At 44.4% G+C, this 16,995-nt stretch overlaps 2 protein-coding genes and 1 non-coding gene across 4 annotated transcripts; 1 reads left to right on the forward strand and 2 right to left on the reverse strand.

Moving 5' to 3' along the window:
* The first annotated feature begins 1,285 nt into the window (after positions 1 to 1,285).
* Positions 1,286 to 6,441, forward strand: SOWAHD (sosondowah ankyrin repeat domain family member D). 2 transcript variants are annotated; one of them, XM_058197070.1, is made up of 2 exons: positions 1,286 to 1,664; positions 4,062 to 6,441. In XM_058197070.1, the coding sequence occupies exon 2, from the start codon at positions 4,195 to 4,197 to the stop codon at positions 5,221 to 5,223; it is 1,029 nt and encodes a 342-aa protein (XP_058053053.1). In that variant the 5' UTR covers positions 1,286 to 1,664; positions 4,062 to 4,194; the 3' UTR covers positions 5,224 to 6,441. The 2 variants fall into 2 exon arrangements, with proteins under 2 accessions (XP_058053053.1, XP_058053054.1); XM_058197071.1 differs by lacking the exon at positions 1,286 to 1,664 and adding an exon at positions 1,838 to 1,967.
* Positions 6,442 to 12,674: 6,233 nt separating this feature from the next.
* RPL39 (ribosomal protein L39) lies at positions 12,675 to 16,583 on the reverse strand. The gene is made up of 3 exons (XM_058197221.1): positions 16,455 to 16,583; positions 14,502 to 14,605; positions 12,675 to 12,904 (listed from the first exon to the last, which is right to left on the reverse strand). The coding sequence occupies exons 1-3, from the start codon at positions 16,455 to 16,457 to the stop codon at positions 12,856 to 12,858; spliced, it is 156 nt and encodes a 51-aa protein (XP_058053204.1). The 5' UTR covers positions 16,458 to 16,583; the 3' UTR covers positions 12,675 to 12,855.
* On the reverse strand, positions 13,765 to 13,896 carry LOC131183945 (small nucleolar RNA SNORA69). Its single transcript, XR_009151887.1, has one exon. It is a non-coding gene; the product is annotated as a small nucleolar RNA SNORA69 (small nucleolar RNA).
* Positions 16,584 to 16,995: the final 412 nt, after the last annotated feature.

Here is a 16,995-nt window from a genome sequence, read left to right on the forward strand (position 1 = left end):
CTCCTCCTCCTCCTCCTCCTCCTCCTCCTCCTCCTCCTCTCCTTCTCCTCTTTCTCCTTCTCCTCCTCTTCTCCTCCTCCTCCTCCTTCTCCTTCTCCTCTTCCTCATTCTTCTCTTTTTTCCTCCTCCTCCTCCTCCTCCTCCTCCTCCTCCTCCTCCTCCTCCTCCTCCTCCTCCTCCTCCTCCTCCTCCTCTTCTCCTCCTCCTCCTTCTCCTTCTCTCCTCCTCCTCCTCTTCTTTTATCCTATCTTCTTCCCCGCCCCTCTTTTCTTATTATTTTCCCTTTTCTTTGCATTTTGGTGTTTTATATAGAATAAAAACACTTAACAAAGAAATAATAGTAATAATAGGTCCATATCATTGCTCCGAAAAACTGCTTGGATGCAGTCCATGGGAGTCCCACCTGCTCCAGTAGAAAAAGTCTTTTTTAGAATAGAATAGAAATACATTGAGAGCAGATGCACCAAAGACAAATTCCTTGTGTGTCCAATCACACTTGGCCAATAAAAATTCTATTCTATTCTATTCTAAAAGTCTTTTTTAGCTTACTATTAATGCCTCTTATTTTTCCCCCAAGGACAATTTGCTCACCTTGCCGACAGGTGGAACCAAAGAGCAGCTCCTTAACCTGTGTGACTCGAGTCCCCCCAACGGACCAAAGCCAATCTTCGTTTGCTGGGGTTTTTGCCTAGGCTGCCAAGCCCACCTTGGAGTATCCCTCCTCCTCCCACCCGCCCACTACTCCCAAGTCCATTTGATGTCTCCCCATTTAGTCAGTCCAAATGAGAAGACTGCCAGAAGGGGGAGGGGGAGGCTTTACGGGGAAGGGGCTGCTCACCTGTGCAAGCTGCTTTCCTGGGGATGGGGTGGGGGGGCTAGCCAAGCTTGGGGAGAGGGTCTTGTGAACGGGGGAGGGGGGCACGGGGCTCAGTCACGCCCATCAACCTGAGTCTTTCCCAGCCGCCTTTCCCTGGCAACGGAGGAGAGGGGGTTGCTTATCTTTTCTCGCGGGGGGGGGAGGAAACGAGAAATGGGTGGGTTGAGGAATTGGGTGGGTGGGCTGTCTCTTCCCAAGGCGGCGTTCGCGCAACCTCACGCCAGGCGGCGGGTTGAAAGCGCCTCGGGGAGAGAGCAAAGATCGCGGCGCGGGTTCTTTTTCTTCCTTTTCGTTCGTTCGTTCTTTCTTTCTTCCCTTTTTTTTTTTTTTTTGGCTCCCTTCCAAAGCGAGGGCAAGAGAGCAAACTTTGCACCGGGAGGTTGGCTCAAGAAGACGCGGAAGCAAGAGAAGAACCGGCTCCAAAACCGGGAAGAATATAGCCCCGGGGCGGGTTGCTTCGGATTTACTCCACAGCTGCTCCGGGTTTGCAAGGGGGTGGGGGCCGAGGCTGGCCGGAGTAAGGAAGCTCCAGACCGGGTAGAAACCGGGGTAGAGGGACACCCCACCCACCCCCTCTCCCCAAACCGGAGTAACAGCCGCTTTCCCTATCCACCTTGGAGAGAAAGCGCAAGGCCCCCGTTCCGCGTTCTTTTGCGCGCGCTTCTGGGATTTACGATCCAGAAACTCCAGAAAGGGGGGGGGGGAAGGGGGGATAAGTGATCCTAACCTAGCAAGGAGGAGAAACTTTGGGACAGAAGAAGGCATCGTTATTCGGATCAAGCCGGAGGTGAGTTCAGAAGATGGTTTTTAAAGCCCCGGTAGTAAGGTAACCACTTTCTCTTTGCGCGCAGTCACCACCGGTCGATGATGGTTTGGCATTGTGGTTTATTCTGAGCATCGAGGAGTTGGGTAGAAGTCGGTAGGGTCGAGCTAGGAATGGAGCCAGCCCGCAGCTTGCTTGCTTGCTTCCCTGCTTCCCAGTCCTACAATCGGGATTTGGAGGGGAACAGCCTACCTTGCAGGGTTGTTTTGTCACTGACGGGGACTGTTGCAAGAGCTGCTGAAAAACAACAACAACTGGAGAGGCCAGGTAGGTCATCTGCAGCCTATGCATCCTGCACGCTTTTTTAAGGTGGAGGAAATATATATATATATATTTCCTCCACCTCAAATGTATATATTTGAATCATCGGGTGGGAAAAAAGTAAATGTTAATTGTATTATTACTTTGTGATTAATGCTGATCTGTTTATTAAGATTGCTAATATGATTATGGTTAGTGTTGTTGGGTTTTGTTTTTTTTTACTCAAAACTAATCATACCCAGACAACACACTGTTCAGATAGACATGGATTTTTTTTTAATGTTTTTAAGAGAAAAATGTAGCAATAAAACATACATAGGTAACAAATAAAATATGCCCAGGCGAGGAGTGACTGGGAGGGGAGGATGAGGGGCGGAGCCAGCCAGTGGTGGGCTCACCTGACAGGGAGCCACAGCAGAGGGCCCAAAGAGCCGCATGCGGCTCTGGAGCCACAGGCTGCTGACACCTGCAATAGGAAGTAAATAATTTTTTTTAAAAAAATACATCCATTTAAGAGTTCGAGATTTTATGATGCCTTCTCTCTTGTTGCCCCTACCTGTGCCCCAAGGGAGTAAGTGCAATAAAATAAAATAAAATAAATCCCTTCCCCCTCTCAAATCAAAAGCCCCCAGAGTCTCTTTGAATAACGAGATAGTCAGCATGTACATTAAATAAACTCCTTTGTCGTTTGTTTGGCTGCTGCTCCCAAGTGTGTCTGACCTTGGAAACTTTAAGACTTGTGGACTTCAACTCCCAGAATTCCCCAGCCAGCCATGCTGGGAGCTGAAGTCCAGAGGTCTTAAAGGTGCCAAGGTTGGCTGGACTTGCCTTACAACTTCACAGAAATGGTGCTGCTATTTGTTATATTTGGAGCAACTTGTTTATTTGGAGCAATGCTGAGGCTGCTCGGCTTGCAACCGCAAAGAAATAAATAAATCTAAGCTAACGGGGTGTGTCCCTAGGTAAAAAAAAGGAATCTGGAAAGCTGGCCTGCTTTCGCCCTGGATTATCATGGAATCTGTTAGGTAAAGGGGAAAAAAATGGGGTGGAATTTATTGTATTTCCAGGAACAGCTTCCCTCCGGCCTTTTATTTTTCTCTTTCCTTTGAAACATCTGTTGGCGTGGTATTATCACATGGGAGGGAGCAGAGCCCCCCAAATATCCTGTTTTATACCATTGGGGGTGGGGACGAGCAAGAGTCAAGATGATGGTTTCAGCAGTATATTTAAAACCTGACTGGCAGAAAGGCAGCGTCCAAAGATTCAAAAGAAGTTTCAGCACCAGTTGTTAAGTCTATTGCAGCAAAACCAGCATCAGCTCCTGCAGGATGAATAAGAATAGAATAGAATAGAATAGAATAGAATAGAATAGAATAGAATAGAATAGAATAGAATAGAATAGAATAGAATAGAATAGAATAGAATAGAATAGTGAACAGAACATAGAATAAAAAGAGAAGAGAAGAGAAGAGAAGATGGAATAAATAAAGAAGAGAAGAGAAGAGAAGATGGAATAAATAAAGAAGAGAGAGAGAAGAGAGAGAAGAGAAGAGAGAGAAGAGAAGAGAGAGAAGAGAAGAGAAGAAGATGGAATGGAAGAATAGAATAGAATAGAATAGAATAGAATAGAACAGTGAACAGAACATAGAATAAATAAAGAAGAGAAGAGAAGAGAAGATGGAATAGATAAAGAAGAGAAGAGAAGAAGAGAACATGGAATAGAATAGAATAGAATAGAATAGAATAGAACAGTGAACAGAACAGAACAGAACATAGAATAACTAGAGAAGAGAAGAGAAGATGGAATAAATAAAGAAGAGAAGAAAAGAGAAGGGAAGAGAAGAGAAGATGGAATAAAGAATAGAATAGAATAGAATAGAATAGAATAGAAATTGGAATAAATAGAGAATAGAATAGAATAGAATTCTTTATTGGCCAAGTGTGATTGGACACACAAGGAATTTGTCTTTGGTGTATATGCTCTCAGTGTACATAGGAGGATAAAATACACTCATCAAGCATAAAAAGATACAAAGTGATCAGTTCCTCTTACTAAGTGTTGATTGACTAAGCCCATGTTGGTTCCTTCTTTCCATGCAGGCAACGTTGAGGAGCAAGACCTCCCTCGCTTCCTCTTCTGAGCAGGAAAATGGTGACTTCAAGAAGCAGCTGCGCACAACAGTGAGCGAGACTTCAGGATAGAGGTGGGGAAAGTGCCGGGAACTTTGAGGAGATGCTAGAGCCTGAAGGAAGGGACGTGATGGAGAAACAAAAGGAGAGCCACCAAAAAGAAAGAGGAGGAGGAGTAGGAGAAAGGCCCGTCCTGGAGAGCAACCTCCAGGAGCAAAGACGAGTTTCTGATGGCACTCAGTCCCCTCGTCCTATCAACCAGCCTGAAACGTTGAGCTTTCTCCGAGGTCAACCGACCAACAGGAGCTGGGCGAAGAGGAATTCGGCAAAGTGGGTGGCTGAAATGAACCCATCCCGCCTTTCCATGTCTTGGAGCAGCACCAGGAGGAAAGGGTTAAAGGAGCTTCTCCTGCAGAGCAGTCAAGCCAGCCCTACCTGGCTTACCCCTTCCCGCCAAGAGTCCGTCTCGGTGGAGACCCAACGGGGAGAGGATCCGTTCTCGGAGGTGAATTCTGAAGAGTTGTGCTTGGCTCTGGACCCCTTGGAACACGAATGGATGTTGACGGTGGCCCAAGGGGACGCCGAAAGCATCCTCAACCTCTTAGCCAAGGAACCCAGCCTGCTTTCCAGGAGAGACTTTGTGACTGGTTTTACTGTCCTTCACTGGTTGGCCAAACACGGCCACCATGAAGCTTTGATCCAGGTGATGTCCTTTGCAGAGAGGAACGGCTACCCAACCAACGTCAACGTACTCACGGCCAGTGGGAGACTGACCCCTCTCCACTTGGCTGCTCTTCAGGGCCACGCGATGACCATCAAGATCCTAGTAGGAGCCTTCGGGGCCAACACCAGCCTCAGGGATCACAATGGCCGCAAAGCCTGGCAGTACCTCCACGCCAACGCTCCCAGAGAGTTGAAGGAACTCGTGGGAGCAATGGAAGAAGACCTGGCTGTCCCCGGAGCAGGGAACGCCAACAACAACTGCGCTCCTTCAAGATGGGGTTGGATCGGGGTCTTTAGGACGGAGTCCCAAAATGCTGAGCCTGCAAGGCAGGGCCAGAGGAACAGTCCCGTGGGGTCTTACCTCAGGAACATCTTCAGGCAAGCCGTTGCGTTCTTCCAAGATCCTTAGAGGTCTCCTGGATGGTTAAGAGCGGTTTGATTTCTTGGCTTGGCTTGACCCTCATGGCCTCGTAGAGAAACAGAATTAAGAAGGCAGAGAGAAGTGATAAGGTGCTTATCTCCCAAGTTTTAGCAAAACCTCAGGATAAGAAAATCTTTTTTTTTTTTTTTGGCTCAAGGAAGTGGATACAGGGAGGAAGTAGGAAGAGACCTCATGAAATTGAGGGGTGGGGGTCCTTAGCATTTGTTCCCTAAAGGGCTGTGAACGCATGATGTTAAAAGAACTTAAAAAAATCGTCTCACTTTGGCCTGTGAGAATGCAGGACGTCACATTATGCAAAGATAGCCGCGTATCTTTGCAGAACGTATTCGGAGATCAGCAACCTGTGGCTCTGGAGCCGCCTGTGGCTCTTTCATCCCTCTGCTGCGGCTCCCTGTCACCAGTCGGTACCACAATTTTGAGAGGAGCTTCCGGTTGGGGGTGGGGAGGGAAACATGGCGTGCCAGGAGGAGAGTCTATGGCAAGGGGCAGGTTTTCTGGTCAGCTCCACAATCGATAGGGCTTTCGGTTAGGAGTGGTAGAGGAAAAAGGACACCACATTAGGAGGAGACTCTCTGGCGGGGGAACCGGATTTCCAGTCACCTCCAGAATTGAACAGAATTTCGGTTAGGACCTTTGTGGCTCTTTGAGTGTTTAAGGTTGCCGACCCCTGTGCTAGCCCTAAGGACCAGCAAAGGAGTAGAAGTAACAGAGTTGGAAGGGACCTCGGAGGTCATTTAGTCCAACCCCCAGCTCATGCAGTAGACCTGTATTAGGAATTCGAACCGCCGACCTGCCGACTTGCCCGCCTTTGGCCACTGAAAAAAACCCCTCTAAATTACTTTTCAGATCTGCTGCGAATGTTTCTGTTCTTCAGCCTTTGCAAGTTCTTATTCCTAATACAGATGGGAATGCAAAAAAACGCTGCATCCATTAAAGGCATGCTTTAAAAGTTGAAATTCTTTAAATTTTAAATTTAAAAGTTGAAATTCTTTAAATCGGCTTGCTTCTGACAGCTCAACAAAGCAATTTGGGCAGACGTTTAAAGGAAGCAGAATGTAATACCAGCTGCCTGCTCATTTGGCAGGATGGGGTGGAAAAAAAGTCAGAAATAATATTTTAAATAGTACAGTTCAAAGACGCACAGCAGTAGATGCAGGCGTTTCGTATTGACTCATCAGTACCAAACTTACAATAAAACGGTTAAAATTGGAATAAAATATAGGATCTTATATTAATAATATATTAAGAACCCATACTTTATTCCGATTTTAACTGTGTTATTATAAGTTTGGTACTGATGAGTCAATTTGAAATGCCTGCATCTACCGCTCTACGTCTTTTAATTGTACTGTTTAAATTTTTAAAGGGGACTAATTGTTTTAGAAATATTATTTTGCAAATCGGATTTTGTCAGTCTTATCCACAGTGGTAATTCAGGGCTGAGCTAACATCAGCCCTGCATTTTAATTTAGGAGAATACCAAATGCTTGGATTCATCTGCGCAGATTTGGGGTTTTAAGAGGCGAAGGTAGATTTGGAATGAGGCATGTTTTTTGGTGCGTTTCGAAAGAACATAAGGAAGTTCACTTCAGTGAGACCAAGCCCTTCCTGTTGATGTTGCAATCTTTGCAAAAAACATAAAATTTCAGCAGCAAGCCTCTAAGGAAGGGGATCTCCAAATTTGGCAATTTCAAGACGTGTGGACTTCAACTCCCAGAATTCCCCAGCCATCGTGGCTGGCTGGGGAATTCTGGGAGTTGAAATCCACAAGTCTTAAAACCTACCGAGGTTGGATACCCTTGGTCTAGGATATTGTTTGATAGTCGCCTTGTCTTTTTTGTCTACCTGGTTTAATTTGTCATTCCTGTTCCCTCCCCCTTATCAAAAGAAACCAATAATGGAACAGAAAGCTTAATTTTTAATCTTCAGGATCTCCAGTTTGAAAGAGTTCAAGGTAGTAATGGCAAAAATGACCCGGTCATTCTCGGCTTAGGACCGTAATTGGCATCAGTAATTCCATCGCTAAGCAAGACGGTTATTAAGTGAGTCTCACCCGATTATATTCCCCCCCCCTTTTTTTTTTTGGTCATGGTTGTTAAGCAAATTCCTGTGGCTGTTCAGTGAATCATGTGGTCCCTTACACCAGGGGTCTTCAACCTTGATCCCTTTAAGACTTGTGGACTTCAACTCCTTCAGAGTTTGTCTGCCTTGTAGCATAGCAGACTTTAAAAATCAACACAATTGATGATCAATATATCAATATAAATCATAAGGATTGCCAGCAACAAGTTGTTGGTACCACAAAGTAATACAATTTTTAAAATGAAGGGAAAGTCTCAACATATACTATAATATGAAAGCTTTGCTGGCTGAGGGACTCTGGGAGTTGAAGTCCACAAGTCTTAAAGGGACCAAGGTTGGAGACCCCTGCCTTAAGCGAATCCAATTTCTCCCAATTGACTTTGCTTGTCGGAAGTGTATGATCCCGGGATACCGCAACCATAATTGTGAGTCCGTTTGCAACGTTCCAAAATCACGTGCGTTCTTCCCACCTGACCGCTGGAGAATCTGCTACCGTTGTAAATCCGAGGACTGGTCATCATAGCACCCTTGTAACTTCAAGCAGTCACTAAATGAATGGTCCTAAGTCAAGAACTACCTGTAACATGATCAGGTTTTTGAAGCCTTCCCAGAAAGCTAAATAGATTACATTTGGTTTATATTTGGACCAGAGATTTCTTGAGGCTTTAAACTAAATTTTGCGGTTAAAAACACCTAAAAAAACCAGCCACCACCCCAAAATCTACTTGGTCTATATTTGAACGGTTGTATGATATTCCACGAAGCCATCGGGAATCGGATTATGGTTGTTGTTAGTTGTGAAGTCGTGTCCGACCCATCGCGACCCCATGGACCATGTTCCTCCAGGCCTTCCTGACCTCTACATTCCTCTGGAGTCCATTTAAGCTCACGCCGACTGCTTTAGTGACTCCATCCAGCCACCTCGTTCTCTGTAGTCCCCTTCTTCTTTTGCCCTCCATCGTTCCCAGCATTAGGCTCTTCTCCAGTGAGTCCTTCCTTCTCGTTAGGTGGCCAAAGGATTTGAGTTTCCTCTTCAGGATCTGGCCTTCTAAAGAGCAGTCAGGATTGATCTTCTCTAGGACTGACCAGTTGGACCCCCTTGCAGTCCAAGGGACTCGCAGGAGTCTTCTCCAGCACCAGAGTTCAAAGGCCTCAATTCTTTGGCGCTCAGCCTTCCTTATGGTCCAACTTTCACAGCCATGCATTGCAACTGGGAAAACCAGAGCCTTAACTATATGCACTTTTGTTGGCAGGGTGATGTCTCTGCTTTTTAGTATGCTGTCTAGATTTGCCATAGCTTTCCTCCCCAGGAGCAAGCGTCTTTTCATTTCTTGGCTGCAGTCCCCATCTGCAGTGGTCTTTTCATAGCAGGTCATTGAAGCTGATGGATTCACAAACAGCTACGCAGGATCAGATCTTACAAATGGAAGGCAAATCTTATGTGTCCCAGGATAATGTTGCAGGATCCAATCTGAGTGGGTCACCAGGACCAGAGGCTTGGTCTTCTGATCTTTTGGACTTGTGCTGGAACCCATCATCCTCGGAGAACTCCTTTCCCACCGGAATGTTTCTCTCACGCTCTCTCAAGAAGCTCGGAAGGCTAAACCTTTAGTCCTGGTGACCAACCCAAATTAGATCCTGCAGAATCAGATTTTGTTCATCCTTGTAATGGAGACCCACCAGATCTAGACTGCGCCATACGCCATAGCAATGGGTAGTCACCTCCTTACAGTTGCCAAGAAAGCTACACATAGCACAAACTGAGCTCACTTCAAAGGAGAACTTTCTTTCACCTGTTTTAGATAAAGGTTCCCCTCGCACATATGTGCTAGTCGTTCCCGACTCTAGGGGGCGGTGCTTATCTCTGTTTCAAAGCCGAAGACGTCTCTGTGGTCATGTGGCCGGCATGACTCAACGCCAAAGGCCCACGGAACGCTGTTAACTTCCCACCAAACGTGGTCCCTATTTTTTCTACTTGTATTTTTTAGATGCTAGGTTGGCAGAAGCTGGGACAAGTAATGGGAGCTCACTCCGTTAGGCAGCACTAGGGATTCGAACCGCCGAACTGCCAACCTTTCGATCAACAAGCTCCGCGTCTTAGCCACTAAGCCACCCCGTCTCACTCGCCTGTTTTCGGGGTCTAGAATTCTGAGAGCTTCAGGGATATTCTCTCTTAAATAAAGGATGTTTCAACACGAATGTGAAATAATGTCCTTTTTTGTTTTACATTTGTGTGAATGGGTCGCCTCTTGTTGGGCAAGGACGGTCTTTTAAATCTTTTAGTAGAGATGAGAATCCTATGTGTTTCATGGATGCCCCGAACTTGGGTGAATCGAGAAAGCTTTGGATAATAAGGTAATTATGAGTTGTACCAAGAGAACTCCATGTCTTACTGCGTGGTTGGAAGAGGATTGGGGGACAATGAAGTGCTCACCCCTGTGCTATGGAGATCAAGGCAGGCACACTCAAGTCTTGGGAGTTTATTGAAAGTTGTCACTGGCACTTTGAGGAACCACAAGGTTCCTAACCGGAAGAGGGGCATATCTTCAGGAAATAGGCGGGCAAAGGCAAAAACAATGTTTGAGTGTCATCTGATGTTTGCAAAGCCTGGTTGATTGTGAGCATTGCAGCCTCTCTCAGAAATTCAGAAATGATTTTAAAAAAAGGAAGGGGGCTAGTGCCTTCAATCCCACGAAGATAACTAATGGGAGATTCATGAAGGAATCTTCAAGCAATCCGTCGTTTGGCCAAGCAACTTCACCAACTGGCGAGGATTCAAGCTTTTAACTCGGTCTCCATTGACCAGCTCAGCTCATTCCCATCTCTTGTTCACCCCAATATTGTATCAGCATACAGATACCTTATCCAGAAATGATGAATGACCTTTTAATGGCTTAATCTAGAGCAGGGGTCTCCAACCTTGGCAACTTCAAGCTTGGAGGACTTCAATTCCCAGAATTCCCCAGCCAGCTAGATCAGGGATCGGCAACTTTAAACACTCAGACCCATTCAGACCAGTTTTCCACAGAAAACAAAACATCGGGAGCCACAAAACCCTTTTGACATCTAAAATGAAGGTAACACTCCTTGTATCCTTTTTTTACCTTTATGCTAGGTATAAAAAAAAACGGTAGTGCGTTGCATTTATGAAATCAATGAACTGCTAGTTTTATTTTTGCATGCAACAAAAACATTTTGAACTCCGCCCCCCACCAAAAAAAAGATGAGTCAAAAAGCTCAATAAAGCGCGTGCCAGCGGAATGTCACACATTGGCAGTTGTGACACACATTTTGAGTGACAGGGAGCCACAGCAGTGGGACGAAAGAGCCACTCGCAGCTCCAGAGCTACAGGTTGCAGGCCCCTGACTTAAAGGCTTAATAGGGATGCTCAGGGTTCTGGTATCTCAGGTAGGACTGCTGCTTCTCCTACCCCAAGGCCTTAGACCAACTTGGCAACTTGTGGACTTCAACTCCCAGAATTCTCCAGCCAGACATGCACGGGAGTTGAAGCCCACAAGTCTTAAAAGTTGCCAAGGTTGAAGTCTTAAAATTTGCCAGGGACATCCTTGGCTTAAGACTTTATGGTCAACGGCATCACAAGTGAAGGTGAATATGTGTGTTCCAGGATCTTTGCAGGATCCAATTGAAGCCCAAAGCACACAATTTCCCTGAGGATGGGATCCAGCACAAGTTTGAAAGCTCAGAAGACAAAACCTCTGATCCCCATGATTGACCCAAATCGGATCCTGGAATCCCAAGTCACCCAAGATCCTGTTAGATGAGAAGGACCAACTTGCCCTCAATCAGGTGCAACATTGCTACCATGATCTACCAATTTAAAGGCAACAGACTAAGTTACCAACTGTTGTCTCTTACTATTTTTGAAAACCAGTTGCCAGGAAACGACACGTCGGAGGCTGCACCTGTACTTAGCTCCTATGTGTAAATTTCTCAAAGGTCTCTGTGGAAACAACAAACCAAACTAGATAGTCCTTTTATCTGATCCAATCTAGCTCTTCTTACAGGGTGGACCCAGCTAATTCTTGAGGCAGGGCTGAATTTAAGCTGGTACGCAATAGCAAAAAGCAATGGTATAAAACTTGGCTGCTTTAAAAACCGGAGACATTTTTAAACGGACTATATTAGTAAGAGGGGCAGAGAATCCTCCTAGATAAAGTCAGGACAGATTATTTCAAATGTTATTTTCCAATGTAAAGGCAGTCTAAAAACCACAGGGAGAGAAAAGATTCAGAGAATTTTTTGTGAAGGAATTCCTAAAAAGTGCCCGGATCAGCTGCATTACACCTTTTAGACCTAACACTCATTTTAATCCTTCAGTACAAATAATGGTTAATCAAATCATGTCTTAACATGTACAGTCTCTTCAAGGGACAAAGTATTTATCCCACGAATATACCTGGTTAAAACACAGTTTTCTTTTCTTTGAAATAAATCTGAATCAATCAATCAATCATGACTCTCCATCTCTGTAAGCATCTTCACTGTAGGTAGTTAAGTCCTCTAAATCATTATTAGCCCATCAGCTCTGAGTTATGCCTATTACTTGTTACTTTCTTATACAGTTCTGGTATTTTGTAAATTATTGCTTTCTTAATATGGTTAATCCCTATTAAATGCAACTCTTCAGGAAATTATTTCATAAAAAGCTTCGTCGTTGATTCTGGTTAAACCTGCATTAAGTTTAAAGAGTCTGCGATTAAGAAGCATTTTTTTTCTTTAAACACTGAAAAAACCATTTTCGCCTCCTGTTAACAGTTTGCAGACTTTGTAAAAATTGTACTTGCTGAATAGAATTAAAAAAGAAAAGAGGAAACGCTCCAAAGATATTTTGCATGCATAGTTCACTCCCCCCTCCACTTCTGTAATTCTTTATAACTTTGCCATTTAAATTTTCTACCTCATCTCTCTATGTTATTTTTTCCCTTTCTCAGTTTCTTGCTAGAGTTTTCTTAGTTAATCCCACCAGCACTTTGAAACAATGTTATCTCCAAATTCTGAAAGATATTTGATTTCTTTGGCTGCCCATCTCAGCAAACGACTCTGGGCAGGTGACAAACATTCTCACATTATTTGCTGGGAATTACGGTTTCCTGCTTGCTTGTTTCAGGTTAGTGACTCTGGCAGCTAGTCTTTTATATTCTGACAACGCTTCCCTCTAGGACTAAGTGGGCATAAGCAGTAAATCCAAACAGAATTTGAAATTAAGTAGCCTCCTGATTATTAATGAGCATCTCTTCTTTAGCAGCAAGAATTCAGCAACGTAGCTACCCTGAGAGTCAAAGAATACAAAACACGTACACACACACAAAAAAACCCCAGATTAATTGGTTTTAATTCCTTTGGAAAGCTCTTTGTGGAAATAAAAATCTGAAAGGAGGGGAAAATATATATATGGGGATTCAGTCTTGAAAAGACGGCTTTGTTAGGAAGGGAGCCATCCTAGGGCACAAGAGATGGCTGTCAGACAGACATGGTGAGGACTGCAGCTGCTTCCCTTACAGGCCCAGCTTGGTCCTTCTCCAATGACGCCTTTTGGAATTGTATCTGGAACAAAAGAAGCACAATTAGTAAGCGAGACACAGCTCTGAGCGTCTAACGGACTAAAAACGTGAATCGGAAGAAGCCAATAGCAAGCAGCTAAACTAGGAGCTTTAATCTGGAGGGTCTTTTTTTTTTTACAAAGCAGAGGGAGAAGTTTTCCCACGTCAATTTGTAAACCCCTTTCCTCATTTAAATGCACAAAAACAAAACAAAACCCACCCTTGTGTGTTCGTTTTTCAACACACAAATATAAATAGCCTTATGAAATGTAAGCACAAGGACAGGGCCCACTGCAAGGTCTAGCATTCCAAAATGTCCCCTACCTCCTAAAAAATTAAGCCCACTATTAAAATATTAAGAGATGGGGATGTTATCAGGCAATTATTCAACTTGAGTGGACCAGATCAACTAATCAGTCTTTTAGATTAAAATTTAGTGATTTATCCAAACAGATTGATCCAGAAAATCGCTTTTTAAAAAAAAAAAAAATACATCTACATATATTTAGTGAAGATGCACATTTAACAGGCTTCCCAATTATTTAGTTACCTCCTCAAACAATTCTTTTTTTCCCAACATGTAGATATTTTTTTTAATTCATGCTGTATTATCTACAAACTTTGTTATTATTATTTATTATTAATTTAATTTATATACTTTATATTTATAATTTAATTTAATTTATATTATTAATTTAATTTATTTGCTAAGAGGCTGGAGCGGCCCTGTCAGGTAAAGCGATAAATAAATCTAAATTCTCACCGGTGATATCACAGAAAACCTTCCTTAGATATTACCCCAAGAGTTACATTTGAGTTTTCTCTCAGAGAAGATGAAAACCGTTCTGTGTTTTTCCCCATAACACTTGTCACTGTTAAAAGGAGGCTAATTTCACCAGGATGTAGGAGAAATCAAATCCCATGTAACAGAATTGCTCTCAGCAGGCATATGGCAGTGTTTCCATATCAAGGAACCCTGCAATTGCCACCTGCTTAGGTTAATTTTCCTTTAAGAAAATAGAATTTCCCTTAAGAAAGTCATCTTCACTCATCTGACCTGGGAACAGATCTCAACATTGCAGTGCCGGAGAGAAACAAAATATTTGACGAACGCACATGTCAAAATGTGCTTTGTTTTTGCACAGAGAAGGATATTTATGTGAAAAGAAGCGGAAGGATGAGAAGAGTGCGGCAAGGAAAATCAGGAAAACAAAACAGATGATGAAAAGGGGAAAAAAATAGTAAGAGGATTTGTTAGAAAGTCGTTTGATGTTCGGAGGCACATGCAGCGTAGTACAGTTAGGCCAATTATAAACATGGTCTCATACAAAGTCAGATCAATGTTATTATTATTCACAATGGAATTGGTTAAATACTATTTCTTAAATCTTCACATAATTAATATTTGGGGGATAATGAACCATCGGAAGCTTCATGAAGGGGCTGAAGAGTTTGGGGACCCCTGTTTTAAAAGGCTGCAACTGAGCTCGAGTTTAGTTTTCTTCCAAAATATAACAATCCCAACAGAATTGCTGGTGGGATCTGACAGCAGGCAGGCAACTATCAAGGGGATCTGAAGTCCGCTCTCGCGAGAGCTTTACCTGATCTTATTGCCAGTTTTCATGCGAATCCACTGTGGAATGGGTCGGTTCTGCTTCTGCTTCTTAGCGAGGAACCGCTTGATCTTGAAAGTCTTGTGGGACGACTGGAGATCGGGGAAGAGAACACCGGGGGGGGGGGGGGGGAATTAAGCGAATGTCAAGATAAACGTTCAAAAATACCAAAAGAGGCTTCCAACAATGGCTGATTGCCTTGGGAGGTGATGGACTCTTTTTTTTGTGGATGCAAATGAAGGGGATCCCTCTGTTGGGCAAGGAAGTGGATCCCTTTCCAACTCATCGTCATCTCTTAACGACGCAGTAATCCCTCATGGGGTGGAATCTGGGCAACTGAATGGAACTGTTTACTGGCCGGATGCCCTTCCTGTCGCCAATGCAGGGTTTCTTTTCCAGCAGAAATATTCTCATGGTGCCCAGAGAGAAATATCTGCCTCCTACCTAGGATCGAACTCACAGCCTCCTGATTGTGAGGCGAGAGCTCCACCTGTAGGCCCACCACATCTCTCTATCCCTCTCTAACTCATGATCTTGTGAATTGTTGGCCCACTTCAGAGCAGGTTAGATGCAGCCCATCTAACCTGCGGCTATGTGGCTGGAGTATGCACAACAGGGAAGCATTACGTAAGATTCCCAGCTGGAAGAGGAAAGTAAAACTGGGCAAACTGGTTTCCCCCACAGGGAAGTCTGGCCTCCCTCCATACACACTGGAACATCAAAGCAGCAGCAAAACAAAACATTGTTCAGGTTTTTTATTATTTCTGTGAGCTGACCAGTGTTGGGTTTTGAGGCGGGTGGGCCATTTGCAGGAAAGATACACAAACCAACAAATAAACAAATGACCCAAGTTACACAGAAATATAAAATTTAGAATACATATTTCTAACTGCCATTTACTTAATGGTCGCTCCAGTCTTTTCAAACTCCCAACGGTTATTACCTGACACTGAAATGTGTTACACAAACACACACCTTGGCCACTGCATTTCGCAGCAGTATGAAAGCGCCAAGCCTAACCGCACAGATTTCAACCTGCTGAGATACACAAGGTGCAGGTGGCAACAGGAAAAGGATCCAACACTTTTGCAAGACCATATTGATATTTTAACACCCCCCCCCACTTTTTAAATATTTCACTCAAGGAACACACCTAATGTGCCTGCCTGCCTATTTTTCGCCACAACAACCCTGTGAGGTGGGTTGAATTGAGAAAGAGAGAGAGAGAGAGGTACTGACCCCAAATCACCCGTTTTCATAGCTAAGGCAGGGCTGGAACTCTTAGCCACAGGGTATTCAGAATACAGAATAACAAAAGTTGGAAGGGACCTTGGAGGTCTTCTAGTCTAACCCAGTTGGAACTCCCAAACCCAATCTCAGAATTTATCTGAGAACTCAGAACCTTTTTATAGGCAAAACTCAAATGTCTTCTTCTAAGGCAGGGGTCTGCAAACTTGGCTCCTTTAAGACTTGTGGACTTCAACTCCCAGAATTCCCCAGCCAGCAATTCTTCAATTCTGGGAGTTGAAGTCTTCAAATCTTAAAAGTTGCCAAGTCTGGACCCCCCCCCAACCTTCCCCCCCCCCAAGCCAGCACCTCACGACCCCAAACTGGCTCTTTATACGTAAAATTGGGCGGAGGGCCCCCCGAATCCAGCCAATTTACTAAATCCCATTCAATCCCTTCCTTTAATGGCTTCGACTCGCCTTTTCCACCGAGGGCAACTCTATGGTTAAGGAGAGGCCTACAAACAAGTCCCCCATTCAAGCCCCGAGTGGCGGGCAGGCCTCTAACCCGGCACCCCCCAGAAGTTTTATCCACGGTTCCCAATTTTCGAAATTGAACTGGGGGCTTTTCGCGGGAGGCCCCCCGGAACAACCGGCCCGGGGAAACGGGTTTCCAAGCAACTCCCCGAAGGAGGATTGCGACGGATAAACTCACCATCGTCCAATGCGGCGACCGGCTATCACCACCGTAGCAGACGAAGAGAAAAGCAAAGGGAAGCGGCGCGTGGCATGATGGGGGAAAAAAAGCAGGCGAGTGGTTTTTTCCTGCGAGGGCTAGAAAGTCGACTCGGTGGCGACAGCGCCGGCCGCTCAGCGTCTCCAAGGTGGTATTGCAGGATTGTCAAGCAGGTAACGCCGCGAAGGTCAAAACGGTTTACAGCAGGAATGTTTTATTTTTTTTACAAATAATAATAGTAAAAAAAACGTATTGAATTGAGCCGGGATCCTGGCGTGTTCATGGATTTTTTTTGGTGTTTTTTTTTTATTCCACGTACATGCTGCCCGTTTGGATGTGCTCATCAGGTGTATTTGCAGCCATGCAGTAATTCGTTGGTTTCTGACTTTACAAGTTGAAGATTTGGCAAGCTCCGATTCCTAAAATTCCCCAGGGATTTTATTTTATTTTATTTTATTTTGTCAAGCATGTATTAGATAACAGATATAAGTATAAACACGATTATGAATACATGAAATGT

The sequence above is a fragment of the Ahaetulla prasina genome, chromosome 11 (genome assembly GCF_028640845.1).
Source record: "Ahaetulla prasina isolate Xishuangbanna chromosome 11, ASM2864084v1, whole genome shotgun sequence".
NCBI classification, from domain to species: Eukaryota; Metazoa; Chordata; class Lepidosauria; order Squamata; family Colubridae; genus Ahaetulla; species Ahaetulla prasina.